The sequence below is a fragment of the Aquarana catesbeiana genome, linkage group LG01 (assembly GCF_042186555.1).
Source record: "Aquarana catesbeiana isolate 2022-GZ linkage group LG01, ASM4218655v1, whole genome shotgun sequence".
NCBI classification, from domain to species: Eukaryota; Metazoa; Chordata; class Amphibia; order Anura; family Ranidae; genus Aquarana; species Aquarana catesbeiana.
The window spans coordinates 537,097,790-537,116,186 of NC_133324.1; the positions used below are offsets into that span (position 1 = coordinate 537,097,790).

The following is an 18,397-nucleotide window of genomic DNA, read 5'->3' on the forward strand; positions in this document are numbered from 1 at the left end:
CAGGGGAAACGCCATGTTGAGGACTACGTAATAGAATTCTGCAAGTGAGCTGCAGACACTGCATGGAACGACGCTGCCTTGCGCCATCTGTATGGCTTAGGCCTGTCCGAGCCCCTCAAAGACGAATTAGCAAGAGTGGGGCTCCCTGATACTTTGGAACCTACAATTCAGTTGGCTATCCAGCTTGATCGCAGACTCAGAGAACATCGTAGAGAACGATCCGTTATGGCCCGTCCCACACGGGTGCTCCTACGAGTACCCATGGCTCCACACCTGAGAACCCCTGAGACCCACGCATCAACCCCAATTCATGACGCAGAACCAATGCAACTCGGCTTAGTTCATGCACCCGAAGAGTGACAATGCTGTCCCCTGAACAATTTATGTCTGTATTGTGGTGGAGCAGGTCCTTTTCTTCAGGGATGTCCCATTAGGCCGAGTAAGTGGATCAAACCCCCATCTATTTCATTATTAAATCCTCACATCTCACTCTCTGCCTCTCTTTGCAGATACCGGGAAGGATAATCCGAGTAGCAGTCATTATTGACTCTGGGGCTTGCAGCTGCTTTATTGACATCCACTTCTCCAAAAAGTATGGAATCCCAGTATGCAAGAAGCCCCAGCTATTTACCATTCATCTAGCAGATGGCTCCACACCAACCTTGGGTCCCTTAACCCATGAGACCACCCTCATATTGGCCACCACCGAAGCAGACCATCAGGAATATCTTCGTCTGGACGTGATTTCTTCCCCCATTTTTCTGGTTATTTTGGGGTTACTGTGGCTTCGACAGCACCAGCCACAGATTGATTGGTTCACTGAAGTTGTGTCTTTCGGCTCACCCTATTGCTTACACCACTGTTTCCCACAATGAGCCTGTTTGATGGTCCAACCCCTTTCCACAGATAACAACTAAAATGATAACTTTTCTTTGTGGAAAACAAGGACCATTCTTTAAGACCATGTATCGACTACAGAGAATTAAACAGTATCACAATCAATAATCGATACCTGTTTCCTCTAGTCCCTAAGCTCATTCAGAGGTTCCGCACCACTAAGGTCTTCTCAAAATTGGACCTACGGGGGGCCTACAATTTAATACGGATAAGAGAGGAAAACAGCCTTTCATACTAGGTTTGGCCATTTTCAGTATTTGGTCATGCCATTTGGGCTATGTAACTCTCCAGCAACTTTCCAACAATTGGTGAACGTCAACTTTTGGGATTTTCTTGACCTCTTAATGATAGTGTACTTAGATGACGTCCTTGTTTATTCACCTTCCCTCAAGGCACATCATATCCACATGCGAAAAGTCCTTTTTCGCCTCTGAGCCCATAAACTCTATGCCAAGCTTGAAAAATGTGAGTTTGAGAAAGATACCATACAATTCCTTGGCCTCGTTATTTCGACTTCTGGCATCTCCATGGACCCCCAGAAGGTAACTGCAGTTCTTGAATGGCCAGTACCCTCAGCCCGTAAGAGCGTCCAGAGGTTCGTGGGATTCGCCAATTTTTATAGAAGATTCATCAAAGGCTTCTTGTCAATAATTTCAACTCACCAAGCAAAACAGCAGTTTTCTGTGGTCCCCCTCAGCACAAAATGCTTACGAGAAACTCAAGAAACAATTCACCTCTTCCCCAAGCCTTCGTCATCACGACCTAGCCCTGCCTTACGTTTTGGAGGTCGATGCTTCAGAGATTGCGGTTGGGGCAGTCCTTTCTCAGCGCCACAAAACCACAGCCATCTTGCATCCTGTTGCCTTCTTTTCCAGGAAGTTGTCCCCAGCCGAAAGGAACTATGATGTAGGGGACTGGGAACTCCTTGCTATTAAACTGGTCCTGGAAGAATGGCAATATCTATTGGAAGGAGCCTCGCACCCTATACTTGTCTACACTGATTATAGGAATTTGGAATACCTCCGTACAGCTAAACGTCTCAGACCTAAACAAGCCAGATGGGCTCTCTTCTTCACCCGATTTCAAATGCATATCACGTACCGTCCAGGATCCAAGAATTGTAAACCTGATGCTCTATCCCTCATGTATCCCACATCAGATAACTCGCCAACAACGGACATGATACTCCCTGCCTATAATTTCTTCCTACTTACGGATGACATCTTGTCCAGAATTAAACTGGCCTCCTCTCTAGACCAATTGTCCTCAGGAGAACATCTGCAAGAAAAGGACAGACTTTTCTTCCATGACCATGCTGTGTTTGTGCCCCTTCAACTGAGAGTTCCTGTGCTCAAACTCTGCCATAACAACAAGTTAGCACAGTATTTTGGGGTGACCAAAACCACCGATCTGCTTTTGCGAACCTTTTGGTGGCCTATGCTCAAGGCAGACTGCCACACTTACGTCAATTCCTGCCCGGTATGCAATCACAGCAAAACGGAAAAGAGTAAATCATGGGGTCTCCTTCGCCCCCTGCCTGTTCCCTTCAGACCCTGGGAACAGATCAGCATGGATTACATAGTGGAGCAACCACCCTCTGGGTTTACATCCATATTTGTTGTTGTGGAACGCCTTACAAAAATGGCTCATTTTATTCCTATGACTGGCACTCCCTCCGCCCCAGAAACAGCTCAAGCTTTTATCAAGGAGATCATATGCCTCCATGGGATCCCCAGCAATATTGTATCGGATCGTGGGGTCCAATTCACCTCTAAATTCTGGAAGGAGCTCTGCCTTGCTCTAGACATCGAGAACCACTACTCTTCGGCCTACCACCTTCAGACCAATGGACAAACGGGACGCCCAAACCAAACTCTTGAACAGTACCTTCATTCTTAGAGCTCCTAAAGGATACCATGGCCATGGTACAGCTGGATTACAAGACTATCTATGATCGAAGGCGGTGGGGGGACCTGGATCTTCAACCGGGAGACAAGGTTTGGCTGTCTACCAGGCCTGTCCCTCCAAGAAATTGGGCCCTAAGTTCATTGGGACCTTCCCTGTCCTGTCCCGATTCAACCCTGTGGTCCACAAACTCAAACTGCCCTCAACTTACCGAATCCACCCTGTCTTCCATGCCTCCCTCTTGAAGCCCGTGGCCCCCGAACCCCTTTGGGGAATGTGGGGCCCGTCCTCTGCCTCCCTCCTATGATTAAAGGGATTGAGGAGTACGAGGTGGAGGACATCCTGGACTGCCGTAGAAGGGGCCGCAGATGGCAATTTCTGGTGAAGTGGAGGGGTTACGGCCCAGAAGAGAATTCCTGGGAATCCGAGTTGCATATCCATGCTCCACATCTTCTCCGGCAGTTCTTTCTGCGAGCTTTATCCAGGACGGGCATCCGGAGCCCGCCCCTTCGGGTGGGGCTCTGTAAGAGTCCACAGCTTACTATGCATGCACCAATGGTGCGTTGCCACAAGAGGAAATCCGTGCCAACTGAACATGAGCCGAAGACGCTTCAGGGCGCCAACCCGCACCTGCGCAGAAGACTTGATGGAAAAGGGCAGGAAAATGCCCAGGACGCACGCAGGAAGTGACCTCAACCCAATAGAAAAAAGGCGGCAAAAAACCCAGGAGGCGCACAGGAAGTGACCTCAAACTTCCCTACATAAGCCCAGCCCAGACAGACACTGCCAAATTACTAGATTATTACTGGATTACTGTATTATCTTCAGTCCCCCCTTGTTCCTGTGCTAGTGTGTGATCTGTCTGAACATGTTGTGACCTGGAAACCTGTTTGACTACTCTTGATTGCTGCTTGCCTTTGACCTCGGATTTGTAGCTTAACCATTCTACTTCTTTGCCCCTTTTGTACTCAGCTGCCAGATTGGAAGCGACCCCAGCTTGGAACTCGACCATTCTTCTTCTGATTAACCCTTTTATACTTCGTTGCCCAACTGGACTAAGGCTTGCACGGTGCTCCGCACCCTTGGCACCCCTGCCACTCGGTGTCCCCACAAGTCTCTGTCTCCATCTCCAGAGGCTTTAAGTACCCGAGGTGTAAGGGAGGCCTCCCCACTACTTCGGTCTCACAACAGGTACGTGGCCCTCGTGACACTTTCACTGCTCACTCTCCCTCTTATATATTGGCCCTAATCCCTGCAATCATGCGCCAATCTTTCTCCCTACTTAGTCCCATTGATTATGCCCAGGTTAGTCTCCCTGCACTCTCAGTCTTTTACTCCGTGACTCCTCGGCTCATCTCATCTATCCTGTCTCACAGTCGATCCTGTTGCTCCAACTTATCAGCGTTTATATTCTTATCTGCTCCGCTCCCCCCTGGCACAGTCACCCCCAAACAGCTACATCCCTGTATATTAATAATAATTTAGTTCCTATAGATGTCTTTTATTTTCTACCAGTGCTGCTCAGTGTTCTTCATGTAGCTGGGCATCCCAATCCTCTCCCCTAGTCAGGTTCCCCATCTGTTCACTGTTACAAATTTCTCATTCCCCTATCCAATGCAACATTGCTTCTTCTCCCTCTCTACACTGTCATCACCTGTTACAGACTCAGTTCCCTCTGCAAATCAATGTATCACTACTCAACCACTTCTATTTAACCCTTTACTGATTGATTTGGTTAATGTGCCCCATTTTTTATCACTAGCCTATAGCTTAGATCTAGCATCGTTATAAGATTCATAATTTAGTTTTTTTCTATGAATATTTATTTATTTATTTATTTCAGGTACTTATATAGCGCCGTCAATTTACGCAGCGCTTTACATATACATTGTACATTCACATCAGTCATATGAATTAGGATCAATAAACAATCCCCCATGCTCCCCCTGTAGCGCAACCAGCTTCTCCTTTCTCTTCCTCCAGCTTTCAGCTGCTGCAGTTCCAGTAATTGCCCCCCCCGCACTGATCAACCTCCCTGTCCAGAATCCAAACCAACACCCCCCTATTCCTGCAGCTCCAATCCCTCTGTGACACCCCCTCCCCCCACATATGCCGGCTTCTCCTCTTCTCTCTCCCCCGTCAGCTGCTGTGGGCACACAGAGGGATTATTTCAGGATGGAGAGTGGGTGGTGGTGGGGGTGGTAAATATGTCATATTTACCAACCCCTTCCTTTCCTCAATGAACATAGTGAGTGATCAGTACCAATCACTTGCTGTGTTCATGCATAACTCAAGCACAGTGTTTACTATTCTTCAGTTTGTGAATGAGCAGGGGACCTGTGTACAGAGCACTCCCTGTTCATTCATCTACCCAACAGGGTTGTCAAAAAATAGTTTAAGCCCGGGTTCACACCTATGCGAATTAGATGTGCGTTTCCGCACATCTAATTCGCATAGCAGGAGAATGTGACCGGCTCCCTATGGAGCCGGTTCACATATCTCCGGGGCGGCTGCGGTGCGCACCGATAGAATCGGCCCTGATTCGTCCCTGAAACAATGAACAGGGACGCACAGCGCTCCTGTGCGGTCCGCAGCGCATTATGGTGTGAACCCGGGCTAAAAGTAATAAAAAAAAATCGTATGAATAAAAAAAATAAAGAAGGTTCATTCACACAGGTACTCTGGCCGTGTGAATGAGTGGTTTGTTCATGCGACTGAAGCTGCCTGTTACTCTGTGGGGATACAGCTTTAAGTTTTAATTTGACAGGAGTGTAGGTGTGGGTGAGGGTCCTAAAATGCTCACTATCCATGTTAGGGGCCCTACACCTGCACCCACACAACTTTCAAATTAGGACCTGCAGATGTGTTCGTACAGCCACTGTGTCACCAGAATGTAACATAGGATGCCTGTATACAACTCCAGATGGCTCCAGCCACCATCAATCCACTGATTCACACTGTACAGGCTACATTGCCCATGTAAATGAGCCCCAGTACCTCATTCATACACAGAGCTTTATTTATTGCCTCAGTACAGTTTTTTATTTTAGATTTAGCTGAATTTTTGTAAGTTATGTTAAGTTTGTGTCTTCTAATGATTTTAGTGTATTTTTTAGCAAAATATCGCTTTGATATTTTCTGTTTTGGGGGGCTATCAGGTAGGCTGTACGTGGCCCTGTGATTTCTATCAGCAGCTCTGCATTCATGTGGGTCTGGGTGCATGTCCCTGAGATCACACTGTCTGTGTTCGAGATTGTGCACCCACACGGATGTCAGATTGGGAGCAGCATCTGTGACTGTGCTGCCACTGCATCCCAATTGACATGAATTAACTATTGGTTGAACTAGATGGACTTGTGTCTTTTTTCAACCAGACTAACTATTCCCAAGCCACATGATTAGAGCCTGAGGCTCTAATTGGCTTGAAAAAGGTTGGGCTTGGGGCGTAGAGCATTGCACCCCGAACCCACTCACTTTTGACAATACCGAATTAACATTTGCTATTGTCTTCTGGCTTCTCCTCCTGGACAATCAGGATGGATCGGTTGGCCGGGAGGAGAAGCTGAGGAAGCCGTGGAGGGTCCATCACTGTGGAGAGGCTGAGTGTGGGCGGATCTGGGGGGGTTTTGTTTGCCACCCCCCAAAAAAAGTTTAGAACCAGCCGCCACTGAGTCTTACTATGTTTTTTAAATTTTATTTTTTTACTTTTTTAAATTTGTTGTAGTTATTTTTACAATTTTTTTTGGGGGGGGGGGTCTCTGGTGGGATATCAGAGGTCTAAACAGACCCCCATATCTCTTTTTTGAGACAGAGAAAAGGACTGAAGATAGTCCCTTTCTCTGCAGCACGTTACTTAAATGAATAAAGAATCTGTATATAGATTTCTAATTCATTCATAAAATGACAGTCTGTAACACTCGTGGTTTACTATGTATCAGCTGTTCAGTGGACATACAGTACCTGACCGCGAGAATGTGATTCTCGGCGACAGGGTACTGTGCATCTCGCGCTGGCTCACTCATCGGGAAAGGAAAACTGCGTTTTTTTCCTTTCCCGATGAGCAACAAGCATTGCTGACAGGTGTCTGGTATGAACCATGAGGGGAAAAGGCGCGCCAAATTTTAAATAAAAAACCGGCATGGGTTCCCCTCCAGGGGCATGCCAGGCCCTTAGGTCTGGTATGGATTTTAAGGGGAACCCCCTGCGCCGAAAAAACGGCGTGGGGGGTTCCCCCAAAATCCATACCAGACTCTTATCCGAGTACGCAGCCTGGCCGGTCAGGAAAGGGGGTGAGGACGAGCGAGCGCCCCCCTCCTGAACCGTACCAGGCTGCATGCCCTCAACATGGTGGGTGGGCGCTTTGGGGCAGGGGTGCACCCTATGGCCCCCACCCCAAAGCACCTTGTTCCCATGTTGATGAGGACAAGGGCCTCTTCCCGACAACCTTGGCCATTGGTTGTCGGGGTCTGCGGCGGAGGGCTTATCGGAATCCGGCAGCCCCCTTTAATAAGATCCCGGCCCCCCCACCCTATGTGAATGAGTATGGGGTACATCGTACCCCTACCCATTCACCTGGGGGAAAAAGTGTCAATAAAAAAACACACTAGACAGGTTTTAAAGTAATTTATTAGGCAGTTCTGGGGGTCTTCTTCCGACTTTGGGGGTCTTCTTCCAACTTCTCTGCTCTCTCCGGCCTCTTCTCCCAGTGTCTGGTTCTTCTCCCGCTCTCCGGCCTCTTCTCCTGGTGTCCGGTTCTTCTGCCGGGCTCCTCCGCTATCGTCTGCTCTTTTGCTAGTGGTGGCCCAGTCTTCTCCGTCGTCTTGTTCCCTCTTCTCTTCTTCCGATGACGTCACAGTCCCATCATGCCCCGGGACTGTGACGTCATAAGGGGCGGGGTCACCGGGTGACATCACCCAGTGACCACGCCCCATGCCTATATAAGTCGTTGCGCACCTCGCACACAGCATTACAGCGGGAGAGAGCGTCGTGTCAACATTGGAAGAAGAGAAGAGGGTCCAGTTCTTCTGCCGGGCTCCTCCGCTATCTTCTGCCGCTCTTTTGCTAGTGGTGGCCCGGTCTTCTCCGTCATCTTGTTCCCTCTTCTCTTCTTCCGATATTGACACGACGCTCTCTCCCGCTGTAATGCTGTGTGCGAGGTGCGCAACGACTTATATAGGCATGGGGTGTGGTCACTGGGTGATGTCACCTGGTGACCCCGCCCCCTTATGACGTCACAGTCCAGGGGCATGATGGGACTGTGACGTCATCGGAAGAAGGGAAGAGGGAACAAGACGAAGGAGAAGACTGGGCCACCACTAGCAAAAGAGCAGACGATAGTGGAGGAGCCCGGCAGAAGAACCGGACACCAGGAGAAGAGGCCGGAGAGCGGGAGAAGAACCAGACACTGGGAGAAGAGGCCGGAGACAGCGGAGAAGTCGGAAGAAGACCCCCAAAGTCAGAAGAAGACCCCCGGAACTGCCTAATAAATTACTTTAAAAACCTGTCTAGTGTGTTTTTTTATTGACACTTTTTCCCCCAGGTGAATGGGTAGGGGTACGATGTACCCCATACTCATTCACATAGGGTGGGGGGCCGGGATCTGGGGGCCCCCTTATTAAAGGGGGCTCCCGGATTCCGATAAGCCCTCTGCCCGCAGACCCCGACAACCAACGGCCAGGGTTGTCGGGAAGAGGCCCTTGTCCTCAGCAACATGAGGACAAGGTGCTTTGGGGTGGGGGCTGCAGGGCGCCCCCCTGCCCCAAAGCACCCACCCCTCATGTTGAGGGCATGCGGCCTGGTACAGTTCAGGAGGGAGGGGGTGCTCGCTCGTCCCCACCCCCTTTCCTGACCGGCCGGGCTGTGTGCGCGGATAAGGGTCCAGTATGGATTTTGGGGGGACCCCATGCCGTTTTTTCGGCGTAGTCAGTTCCCCTTAAAATCCATACCAGACCTAAGGGCCTGGTATGCCCCTGGAGGGGAACTCATGACGGTTTTTTATTTAAAATTTGGTGCGGCGTTCCCCCTCATGATTCATACCAGACACCTGTCAGCAATCCTTATCGGGAAAGGAAAAAACACAGTTTTCCTTTCCTGATGAGCGAGCCAGCTCGGCTCAGATGTCAAATGTCAAATCTCGCTGATAACAGTGGCAAGATTGACACAATATTACGGTCACCTACTGTAGGAGCAAATCGCTGCCTATTTCCACTGTACTACAGGGACGGGGCTGGTAAACACATGTTTACCCAGCCCCCCAAGCCCCAACTTCACCCCCACCCACATCGCTCCCCCCCTTGCTCCCCAGCCTGACAGCTCGCTGGAGCTTAGTGCAAGCAGAAGCTGCAGGCGGCGGGAGGGGAAGGAGGGATGCGGCTCAGAGCAGGGATGGATCACGGGTGCGGGGGCTGGTACGGTGGGCGATCTTACTGGTGGGGGACACACATCTGAATCCCCCTAAGCCCCATGCAGCTCCTGAAGATGGCGGGAGGGGAATAGGAGGGATGCCGGCTTATCATGGTAGCTGCAGGGGATCAGGTTTTGCGGAAGTCGGATCGCATGCGTCCCCACCCATGTGGTGGCATGGGTGGGGACTGTCACATTTGAGGTTAATAACTCTGATCAGCGGATTGTAATCCACTGATCAGAGGTATAGAATTGTTCCGTCTGCTGAACAATTCTGCTATAAGTTTATGGTCATTGAAGTGACAATGAGCTTATAGCAGAGGGAGAAATGAGGTCTGGCCACCTGCTGGCACATCTGTACAAGACACAAGTTGGACCAGTTAAGACCACTCTCATAGGGAACCATTGATTTTGACATGTCATACGATTTTATCATATTGTGCTCTGGAAGTCGGAGCGCATGTCGGACCAGTGTGAACTGACCCTAAATGTGACTTTTTACACTTTATGGCATTGAAGTCGTATCAAAGTCGAACCAAAGTAGTGCAGGAACCTTTTCTAAAGTCGGAGCAACTTGTGTCATTTGACATGTCATGCGTATTGTGCTCTCACAAGTTGGATCCCATGCTGCACCAGTGTGAACCGGGCCTTTTGCTGCGTACACACGCTCGGAATTTCGGCCCGCAAAAGACCGATGAGAGTTTTTCGTCGGAAAAGTCAACCGTGTGTATGCTCCATCGGACTTTTCCTGGCCGAATTCCAGCCAGCAAAAGATTGAGAGCATGCTCTTAATTTTTCGGTTGGGAAAAGTTCCTATACGAAAATGCGATCGTCTGTGGCAATTCTGACGCGCAAAATTTCTACGCTTGCTCGGAAACAATTAGACGCATGCTCAGAAGCATTGAACTTAATTTTCTCGGCTCCTCGTAGTGTTGTACGTCACCGCGTTCTTGATGGTCGTAAGTTCAGCGAACTTTTGCGTGACCATGTGTATGCAAGGCAAACTTGAGCAGAATCCCGTTGGAAAAGCCGTCATATCTTTTTCCAACGAGAAGTCCGATTGTGTGTACGCGGCATTAGGCTCCATTTACACGAATGCGTTTTTTGATGTTTTTTCATTCTGCAGAAATGCAGAGAATTTTTTTTAACATGGGTTCCTATGGAACATGTTCACATCAATGCATTTTTGTGCTTCTGCATTTTTGGAAAGGGTCGGGGACTTTTTTCCCATAAAATGGATTGTTTTGCATGTAATAGACTTCAATGGACCCACATCCAAAGTGCAAGTACTGTGTTTTTACTGCGATTTTAATGCAATTTGACACGTTGTGACATCCCCTGCTGTCTGACATCTCTTATATAGCCATAGGGCATGGTCATCCAATGCCATCACCTGGAGAGCCCACCCTCTTGTGACGTCACAAGGGCTGGCTCTAAGGGTGACGTCATCGGATGGCCTTACCCCATGGCTATATAAAAGATGTCAGACAGCAGCGGACGTCACAACAGAGGAAGACAGCCTCAGGACAAGAGACAACTTTTTTGTTTTTAGCGGGTAACTGGTGGCGAGGAAGAAGACAGCGGCGCGGGAGAAGACAGCTCTGGGAGAAGATGGCCTGGGGAGAAGACGGCTCGGGAGGACAGCTCTGGGAGAAGACTGTTTGGGGAGAAGACAGCTCGGAGCTATTTTTTTAATAAAAAGACTTGTCAAATACCGGCTCTTGTTTTTTTTTTTTACATTTCACTGCTTTTTTGGTGAATGGGTAGGGGTATGATGTACTCGATACCCATTCACATAGGGGGAGGGATCTGAGGGTCCCCTTGTTAAAGGGGGCTTCCAGATTATGATAAGCCCCCCCGCCTGCTGTCCCCGACAACCACTGCACAGGGTTGTCAGGAAGAGGCCCTTGTCCCCATCAACATGGGGGGCAAGTTGCTTTTGGGTGGGGGGCGCAGAGCCCTTTCCTGACCTACCGGGCTGCATGCTCGGATAAGGGTCTGGTATGGATTTTGGGGGGCCCCCACGCCAATTTTTTTAAAATTTTGGCATGGGGGTGTCCCCTCCAAATCCATACCGCCGTTTTTTTGTGAATTTTTTTTAGCCGGCAATTTTTTTTTTTGTACATTCAGCTGTCAGCAGGGAAGACCGCTGACAGCTAATGACTCATCGGTTGTTAAGGACGTGGCGGACAGCTTCCCAACCCACTCCTTAGCAGCCAGTTATATACAGCAAATGTAAAAAAGCCCCCCAAAAAACACGCAAAAACACAAAATCGTGGTAAAAACACGGTTACAAAAATGCAGAAAGCACAGCAAAAAGCACTGCAGAAACGCTCAAAAGCAACATGCATAGATGTGAATCGAGCCTAATAGCATGAATACAGGGTTGGAAAATTGACCAATCGCTCAACCGCCGACCAACGAAACAACGTTCGTTGGTCGAAATCATTGCCAACATTAACCAATCAAAAAAAATCTTTAAAAGAGCAATCGATTTCATACGTAGCGTTGACGTCTCATGTACAAATGGGGTCATCTACTAGTTCTGCTCATGCGTGATAATGTTCAAGAGATGTATTATGGATGACCTTCACACCAGCAAATAAAATATTGTTAGTTCGCAAATGATACTACACAATTTTTCCATTTTTTTCAATTGGTCTTTTTCGCTCACAATAGCGATATCAGGTAATACTTGCTGGGCATCAACAAGTAGAAAATCAGCCGATCATTCGCAGAATGGAAATTTTCTTATCGTGTATTCCTGCCATTAGATACAAGAATGCCATGAGTTTTCCATGTGACAGGTGCTCTTAAGCTTAGCAAATTTCCTTTCCTGTGTGTCAAGGGAAGCAACACTATTTTCTGGGATGCAATGAATAGAGCAGAGAATGGTTTGCTAAACCATTATAACATTACTTTGCTCTTTGGACTTAGGATCAAGTGTGAGATATCTATGGAGAGGTGCACAAGACTTCTTGGATATGTTTTTTCATGTAGTAGTAATGTGCTTTGCTCATTGTGAAAACTTTTTTGTTGATACTGAATTGGTTTGTGTGAGTGTATAATGCAGACTGAGAGACAGTGTTGTATTTTTGTATGTTTTAATACCAAGGGGCTAGCTACATTGTTGCCTTTCCTGCAGTACCACATTGTTTCCTTTTTCTTAGTAATATTTCCCCAAAAAATGTTTGTGGTCTGGTTTCAGTGTCACAAATCATATTTTAATAGACCATTTGCTGAAATGTAAAAATTGTGCGAGTCTGTAAGGGGTATATAGGTCTGTGGTAATCTCTATTTCCTCTTTTCCTTATTTTCCTAATTCTCTTTAAGACCCCTTTTACACTGGGGCATTTTTTAGGCGCTTTAGCGCTAGAGATAGTGCCTCAAAAATGCCTCATCTGCAGTCCCAGTGTGAAAGCCTGAGTGATTTCACACTGAGGTAGTTCGCTTGCAGGACATTAGAAAAAGTCCTGCAAGTAGCATCTTTGGGGCGGTTTGCAAGCAGTGCATACACTGCTCCTATACCGCCCCTGCTCATTGGAATGCATGGGCAGCGCTGCTGAAGCGCCTCCAAAAGCGCTTCGGCAGCGGCACTACACGGCGCCTTTAACCCTTCTTAACCCCTTCTAGGGGGTTAAAAACACCCGCTCCCGCCCGAATAGCAGCGTCAAAGCGCTGCTATCACAGCGCTAAAGCCATGCTAAAACTAGCAGCGCTTTACTGCTACTGCCCCCACCACCCCAGTGTAAAAGGGCTCTAAATGTATGTTTTTTCTGATCTTTACTACATTAGTAAACTTTGATTTTCTTACACAGAAATTCATCTGGAAATCAAGCTTCCAAGATATAAATGTGTGCCGAATGAAAGGAAAGCAGGAGGTAGGACCGATTTTACCAAGAACAGAATTTATGAACAGGTAGTTAGGAACCATCATTCACACCTTGCATTTTATGCCATATCACTACATTCTTGGACTCGAACCTCTGCCGTCATTCACAGAAGTGTAGTTTGGAGGTGAGGTCAGAAACTACTTTCAGCAGCTCATGGCGCAGATAGCCCCAAAAACTGACAAGCCTTCAAATCCCTCTGCACTCTAACCCCAAGCAAAATTAATAAAGTATTTCCTTTAGTTAGACTTTGCAAAGACACACTTTCCGGAGTTCAGCTATGATGAATGTCAATGGCCTATTTCGGCCTTGTTTAATAGAAAACAGCAGTTGCCTTTCAATAGAAACATTTGGGATTCCAGTCCAGGAAATCTGCATCTGCTTTCCTATTATTCGCCAAGAAACTTCTAGTCCTGCCAATATATGCGAGAATGGTAGATGCGCATATATAGGTGGCCATGGCGCATATCTGTTTACTGGAAGCGACGGCCAGCACACAGGAAATACATCCTGCCCCTCCAGGAAGTTGGTTGTACTGCTGCTAATTCCTTCCCACCATCATGCCCTGCTCACTGTTCTCTGAGGAAGATATGATCCTCATTTGCAAATTAGGTTCTTTGCGATTTTTTTTTTTTAAATGGGGTGGTGTTTGTGTGGGTCATGTATGTATAGATGTAGAAATGATATGGGGTAAAACCACACACCTACTTCCTGTGTTCAGATTCACTTCCGGGGGAATGTATATTGCTTCCTGCTTGAGCATATCTACATGTCCAACTCTCCCTTTAGCTTGTTTTATTTATATATATATATATATATATATATATATATATATATATATATATATATATATATATATATATATAAATACCGTATTTATCGGCGTATAACACGCACCGGCGTATAACACGCACCTCAATTTAGGAGGGAATTTTAAGGAAAAAAAACTTTTAGGAGGGAAGTTGAAGGGAAAAAAACTTACATTTAAATGCCCATCATTGCAGCCTTCTCAGTGCAGCCTTGCCCCAGTCCAGCCTTGCCCAGTGCAGCCTTGTCAGTGCAGCCTTGTCAGTGCAGCCATGTCAGTGCAGCCTTGCCAGTGCAGCCTTGCCAGTGCAGCCATGTCAGTGCAGCCTTGCTAGTGCAGTCATGTCAGTGCAGCCATGTCAGTGCAGCCTTGCTAGTGCAGCCATGTCAGTGCAGCCATGTCAGTGCAGCCATGTCAGTGCAGCCTTCCCCAGTGTCCAGTGCAGCCATGTCAGTGCAGCCTTCCCCAGTGTCCAGTCCAGCCTTGCCCCAGTCCAGCCTTGCCCCAGTCCAGCCTTGCTGAAGCCTGTGAGCTTCAAAATCGCCGACCGCGATTTGAAAATGGCGCCGCCGGCGCCGAAATACACAGAGCCGGTTCTCGGCGGCTCTCGTTTACTTTCGGTTCCACTCGGACGGTGAGCGGAGCTATCCGAAACTAGCCGAGTATACTCGGCTAGGTTCGGGCGGCGCTCGAGTGAAACCGAAAGCCGCCGAGAAGAGCCGAGGACCGGCACTGTGTATTTCGGCGCCGGCGGCGCCATTTTCAAATCGCGGTCAGCGATTTTTTAATTCTGACAGGTCAGGATCGCAGGGGATCGGCGTATAACACGCACCCGCGATTTTCCCCTGATTTTAAGGGGAAAAAAGTGCGTGTTATACGCCGATAAATACGGTATATATATATATATATATACATACACACACTTGTGTTTATAAGTTTATATACTCTGGCAGAATTTATGATTTCTTGGCCAGATGAAAACAAACTACCCAAATGACCCTGATCAAAAGTTTACATACCCTGGTGATTTTGGCCTGATAACATGCACAAAAGTTGACACAAAAGGGTTTGAATGGCTATTAAAAGGTAACCATCCTCACCTGTGATCTGTTTGCTTGTAATCAGTGTGTGTGTGTGTGTATAAAAGGTCAATGTGTTTCTGGACTCCTGACAGACCCTTGCATCTTTCATCCAGTGCAGCACTGACGTTTCTGAATTTTGAGTCATGGGGAAAGCAAAAGAATTGTCAAAGGATCTGTGGGAAAAGGTAGTTGAACTGTACACAGGCAAAGGAATATAAAAAGATATCCAAGGATTTGAGAATGCCAATCAACAGTGTTCAAACTCTAATCAAGATGTGGGAAATAAGGGGTTCTAATGAAACCAAACCACGGTCAGGTAGACCAACTAAACTTTTAGCCACAACTTACAGGAAAATTGTTCGGGATGCAAAGAAAAACCCACAAATAACTTCAGGTGAAACACAGGACTCTCTGAAAACATGTGGTGTGGCTGTTTCAAGATGCACAATAAGGAGACACTTGAAGAAAGATGGGCTGCATGGTCGAGTCCCTAGAAGAAAGCCATTACTACGCAAATGTGTCAGGAACCGTGTCATTGCTTGGTTCACCTGCTGGTAGCACTATTGCGTTTAGCACCAAGGGATGTAGTTCTGATTGCCACCAGCAGGTGTCTCCCAGCCAAGATGTTAACTGACAATCAAGCCACACCTGATGTGGGACTGCTGGACTATATAAACCCGCCCTTCACCAAGGCTCAGGGCTTCACAATTCCCCCTGCAAGCCTTATCCCTATCGGTTCCTTAATCAGTTCCTGTCTTTTCTCCTGGACTCTGTATCCTGACCCTGAGACCTGTCCCTTGCCCCCATTACGGTCTGTTTCCCCGTACCTGGCTTCTGTTCCCCTTTTCAATTATCCCTATTTGCCTATGTGTTTTTCCATTTGTATAAAGTGCTTAGTTAGGTGTTATTTGGGGTTTGCTGTGTTCTTTGTATTCATTACTTGTTTATGGTTTGCTGTTGTTTGGTTTGAACGTGTGTCTTTTTGTTAATAAATATACCTTTTTCACTCTTTTGTTCCTGATTGCTTAAAGCGGAGTTCCGCCGAAAAAAAAAAAATAATGAAAAGTCAGCAGCTACAAAAAGTGTAGCTGCTGACTTTTAATAATCGAACACTCACCTGTCTCATGGTCCAGCGATATGGGCATACGAAGCCCCGCTCCTCTCCCCCTCCCCTCCACGGTGCCGGTATTCTTACTGTGGGTGCCCGGCTGTGGCTTCACAGCCAGGCACGCACCACACATGCACAAGCCGAGCTGCACACTGTGACTGGCCGGGCAATCTTCTGGAACCTGTGACATGTCCCAGAAGATTTCAGGGAGGAAGGGGGTGAGGTGATCTTCCTTCCGGTGCCACAGAGCCCCGGGAGGAAGTGGCAGTTGGATACCTCTAAAAAGAGGGTATCCGCTCCAAATGTGGCATTTCAGGAGGTCACCTGCACTTAAAGCGGCAGTTCCATTTTTGGGTGGAACTCCGCTTTAAGTGCAGCCCATCGATCTGATCACCCAGTGCTGGATGCCTGTGTATGGCATCCCTGACAGAATTCTGAAGTCACACAATCAGATCAGCTGCACCAGGGAATTAAGTCTGAGCACTTGCTCAATTACTGCAACATGCATCTGGAAGATATTTTGTATTTTTCACTCTTGGCAACAGATGACAGAGATTTTTGTATTGAGACGTTGAGAGAGCACACTAGAGAGCAGTTGTTAGAATGTATCCGTCTGGCTCACGTTTTCTTTGATCAGGGCAGTTTTCTGTTTGAGGATGTTCAACCACTCATTCAGATTTGTGCAGAGTTGGCCCTGTCTTATGCCTCTAGTGGAGGTGATGATTATACGCCCCCTTTTAGTGCAGCTCAGGTGGAGTCTTTGGTTTGGCTATTGGAGGATGACTCAGCCTTTTTCTTTGAGCCATACTCACCTTGTCCTCAACAGGTGCTTGTGGAATGTATTGATTCAGTGCAGTCTTTGGTCAGACGAGCGGTGTGCAAATCTGATTATGCGCAATCATTATTACAGGCCTGGCCAAGTTTGTTGTGCTCAGCCTCTGTCAGCTCCCAACCACCCATTTCTGTGGCTAGATACCAGCCTGCTGGGATGTCTTCCTCTTTCACCTAAAGTTGCTGCCCAATATACCCTGCTACCAATTAAATACCAGTACCCTGTTTCCACCAGCTGCACCTACCGTGCCTTTAACCCTTCTACTTCTCTGCCGCCTGCAACAGTTCCACTAAATCTCTCCTCTGCTCCCTGTTTTACCATTCTTCTGCTCTTCACTTCCATCAGCTGCACCCACTACCTACAGCCCTGTATCCACATACAAGTCTTCAGTGGCTAAACCCAAAAAGAAACAGAAGTTTTTCCCAACCCATACAATCCTGCCATTATCCAATCCTGCCTCCACACCAGCTGATCTGCTCCAGCCTACTGTTTCAGTGCCGGATTTCCAGCCTGCTGTTCCAGTGCCTGCTGTCCAGCCTGCTGTCCCAGTGCCCGCTTTCCAGCCTGATGATCTGGTGCCCGCTTTCCAGTCTGATGTTCCGGTACCTGCTTTCCAGTCTGATGTTCCAGTGCCCGCCTTCCAGTCTGATGTTCCAGTGCCCGCCTTCCAGTCTGATTTTCCAGTGCCTGCTCTCCAGTCTGATGTTCCGGTGCCCCCTGTCCAGTCTGATGTTCCGGGGTCAGCTGCCCAGTCTGATGAACAGTGCCCACTGTCCGGCCTGATGATCTGGTGCCTGCTGTCTGGCCTGATGATCTGGTGCCCGCTTTCCAGTCTGAGGTTCCGGTGGCCGCTTTCCAGCCTGCTGTTCTGGTGCCCACTTTCCAATCTAATGTTCCAGTGCCCGCTTTCCTGCCTGATGTTCCGGTGCCCGCTTTCCAGTCTAATGGTCTGGTGCCCATTTTCCAGCCTGGTGTTCTATGCCTCTGTCTGCTGTCCAGCCTCATCTGGTGCCTGCTTTCCAGTTTGATGTTCCTGGAGCCCGCTTTCCAGTCTGATGTTCCAGTGCCGCTGTCCATCCTGATGTTCTGGTGCGCCTGCCTGCTGTCCAGCCTGATCTGGTGCCCACTTTCCAGTCTGATGTTCTGGTATCTGCTGTCCAGCCTGATATTCTGGTTCCTCTGCCCACTGTCCAGCCTGTTGTTCTGGTGCCCAGTGTCCGCTGTCCAGCCTGTTGTTCCAGTGCCTCTGCCTGTTCCGGTGCCCGATGTCCAGCCTGATGATCCGATGCTCGATGATCTGCTTGATGATCCAGTTCCTGATATCCAGCCTGACGATCCAGTTCCTGGTGGTCCTGTTCCCGATGCCCTGTCTGGTGGTCCCGTTCCTGATGCCCTGTCTGGTGGTCCCGTTCCTGATGCCCTGCCTGGTGGTTCCATTCCCGCTGCCCGGCTTGATGTGCCTCTGCCCGCTGC

General features: G+C 48.2%; 1 protein-coding gene across 4 annotated transcripts in view; it reads left to right on the top strand.

Moving 5' to 3' along the window:
- SEMA6B (semaphorin 6B) overlaps positions 1-18,397 on the top strand; it is a 1,880,978-nt gene that overhangs the window by 511,214 nt on the left and 1,351,367 nt on the right. For 3 of the 4 annotated variants that reach the window (XM_073594838.1, XM_073594868.1, XM_073594858.1), the window contains one exon: positions 13,023-13,085. The exons of the other annotated variant lie outside the window; for it this stretch is intronic. In XM_073594838.1, coding sequence (XP_073450939.1) covers positions 13,023-13,085 — 63 coding nt within the window. The remainder of the gene's footprint in view (positions 1-13,022; positions 13,086-18,397) is intronic. 4 annotated transcript variants of the gene reach the window in all.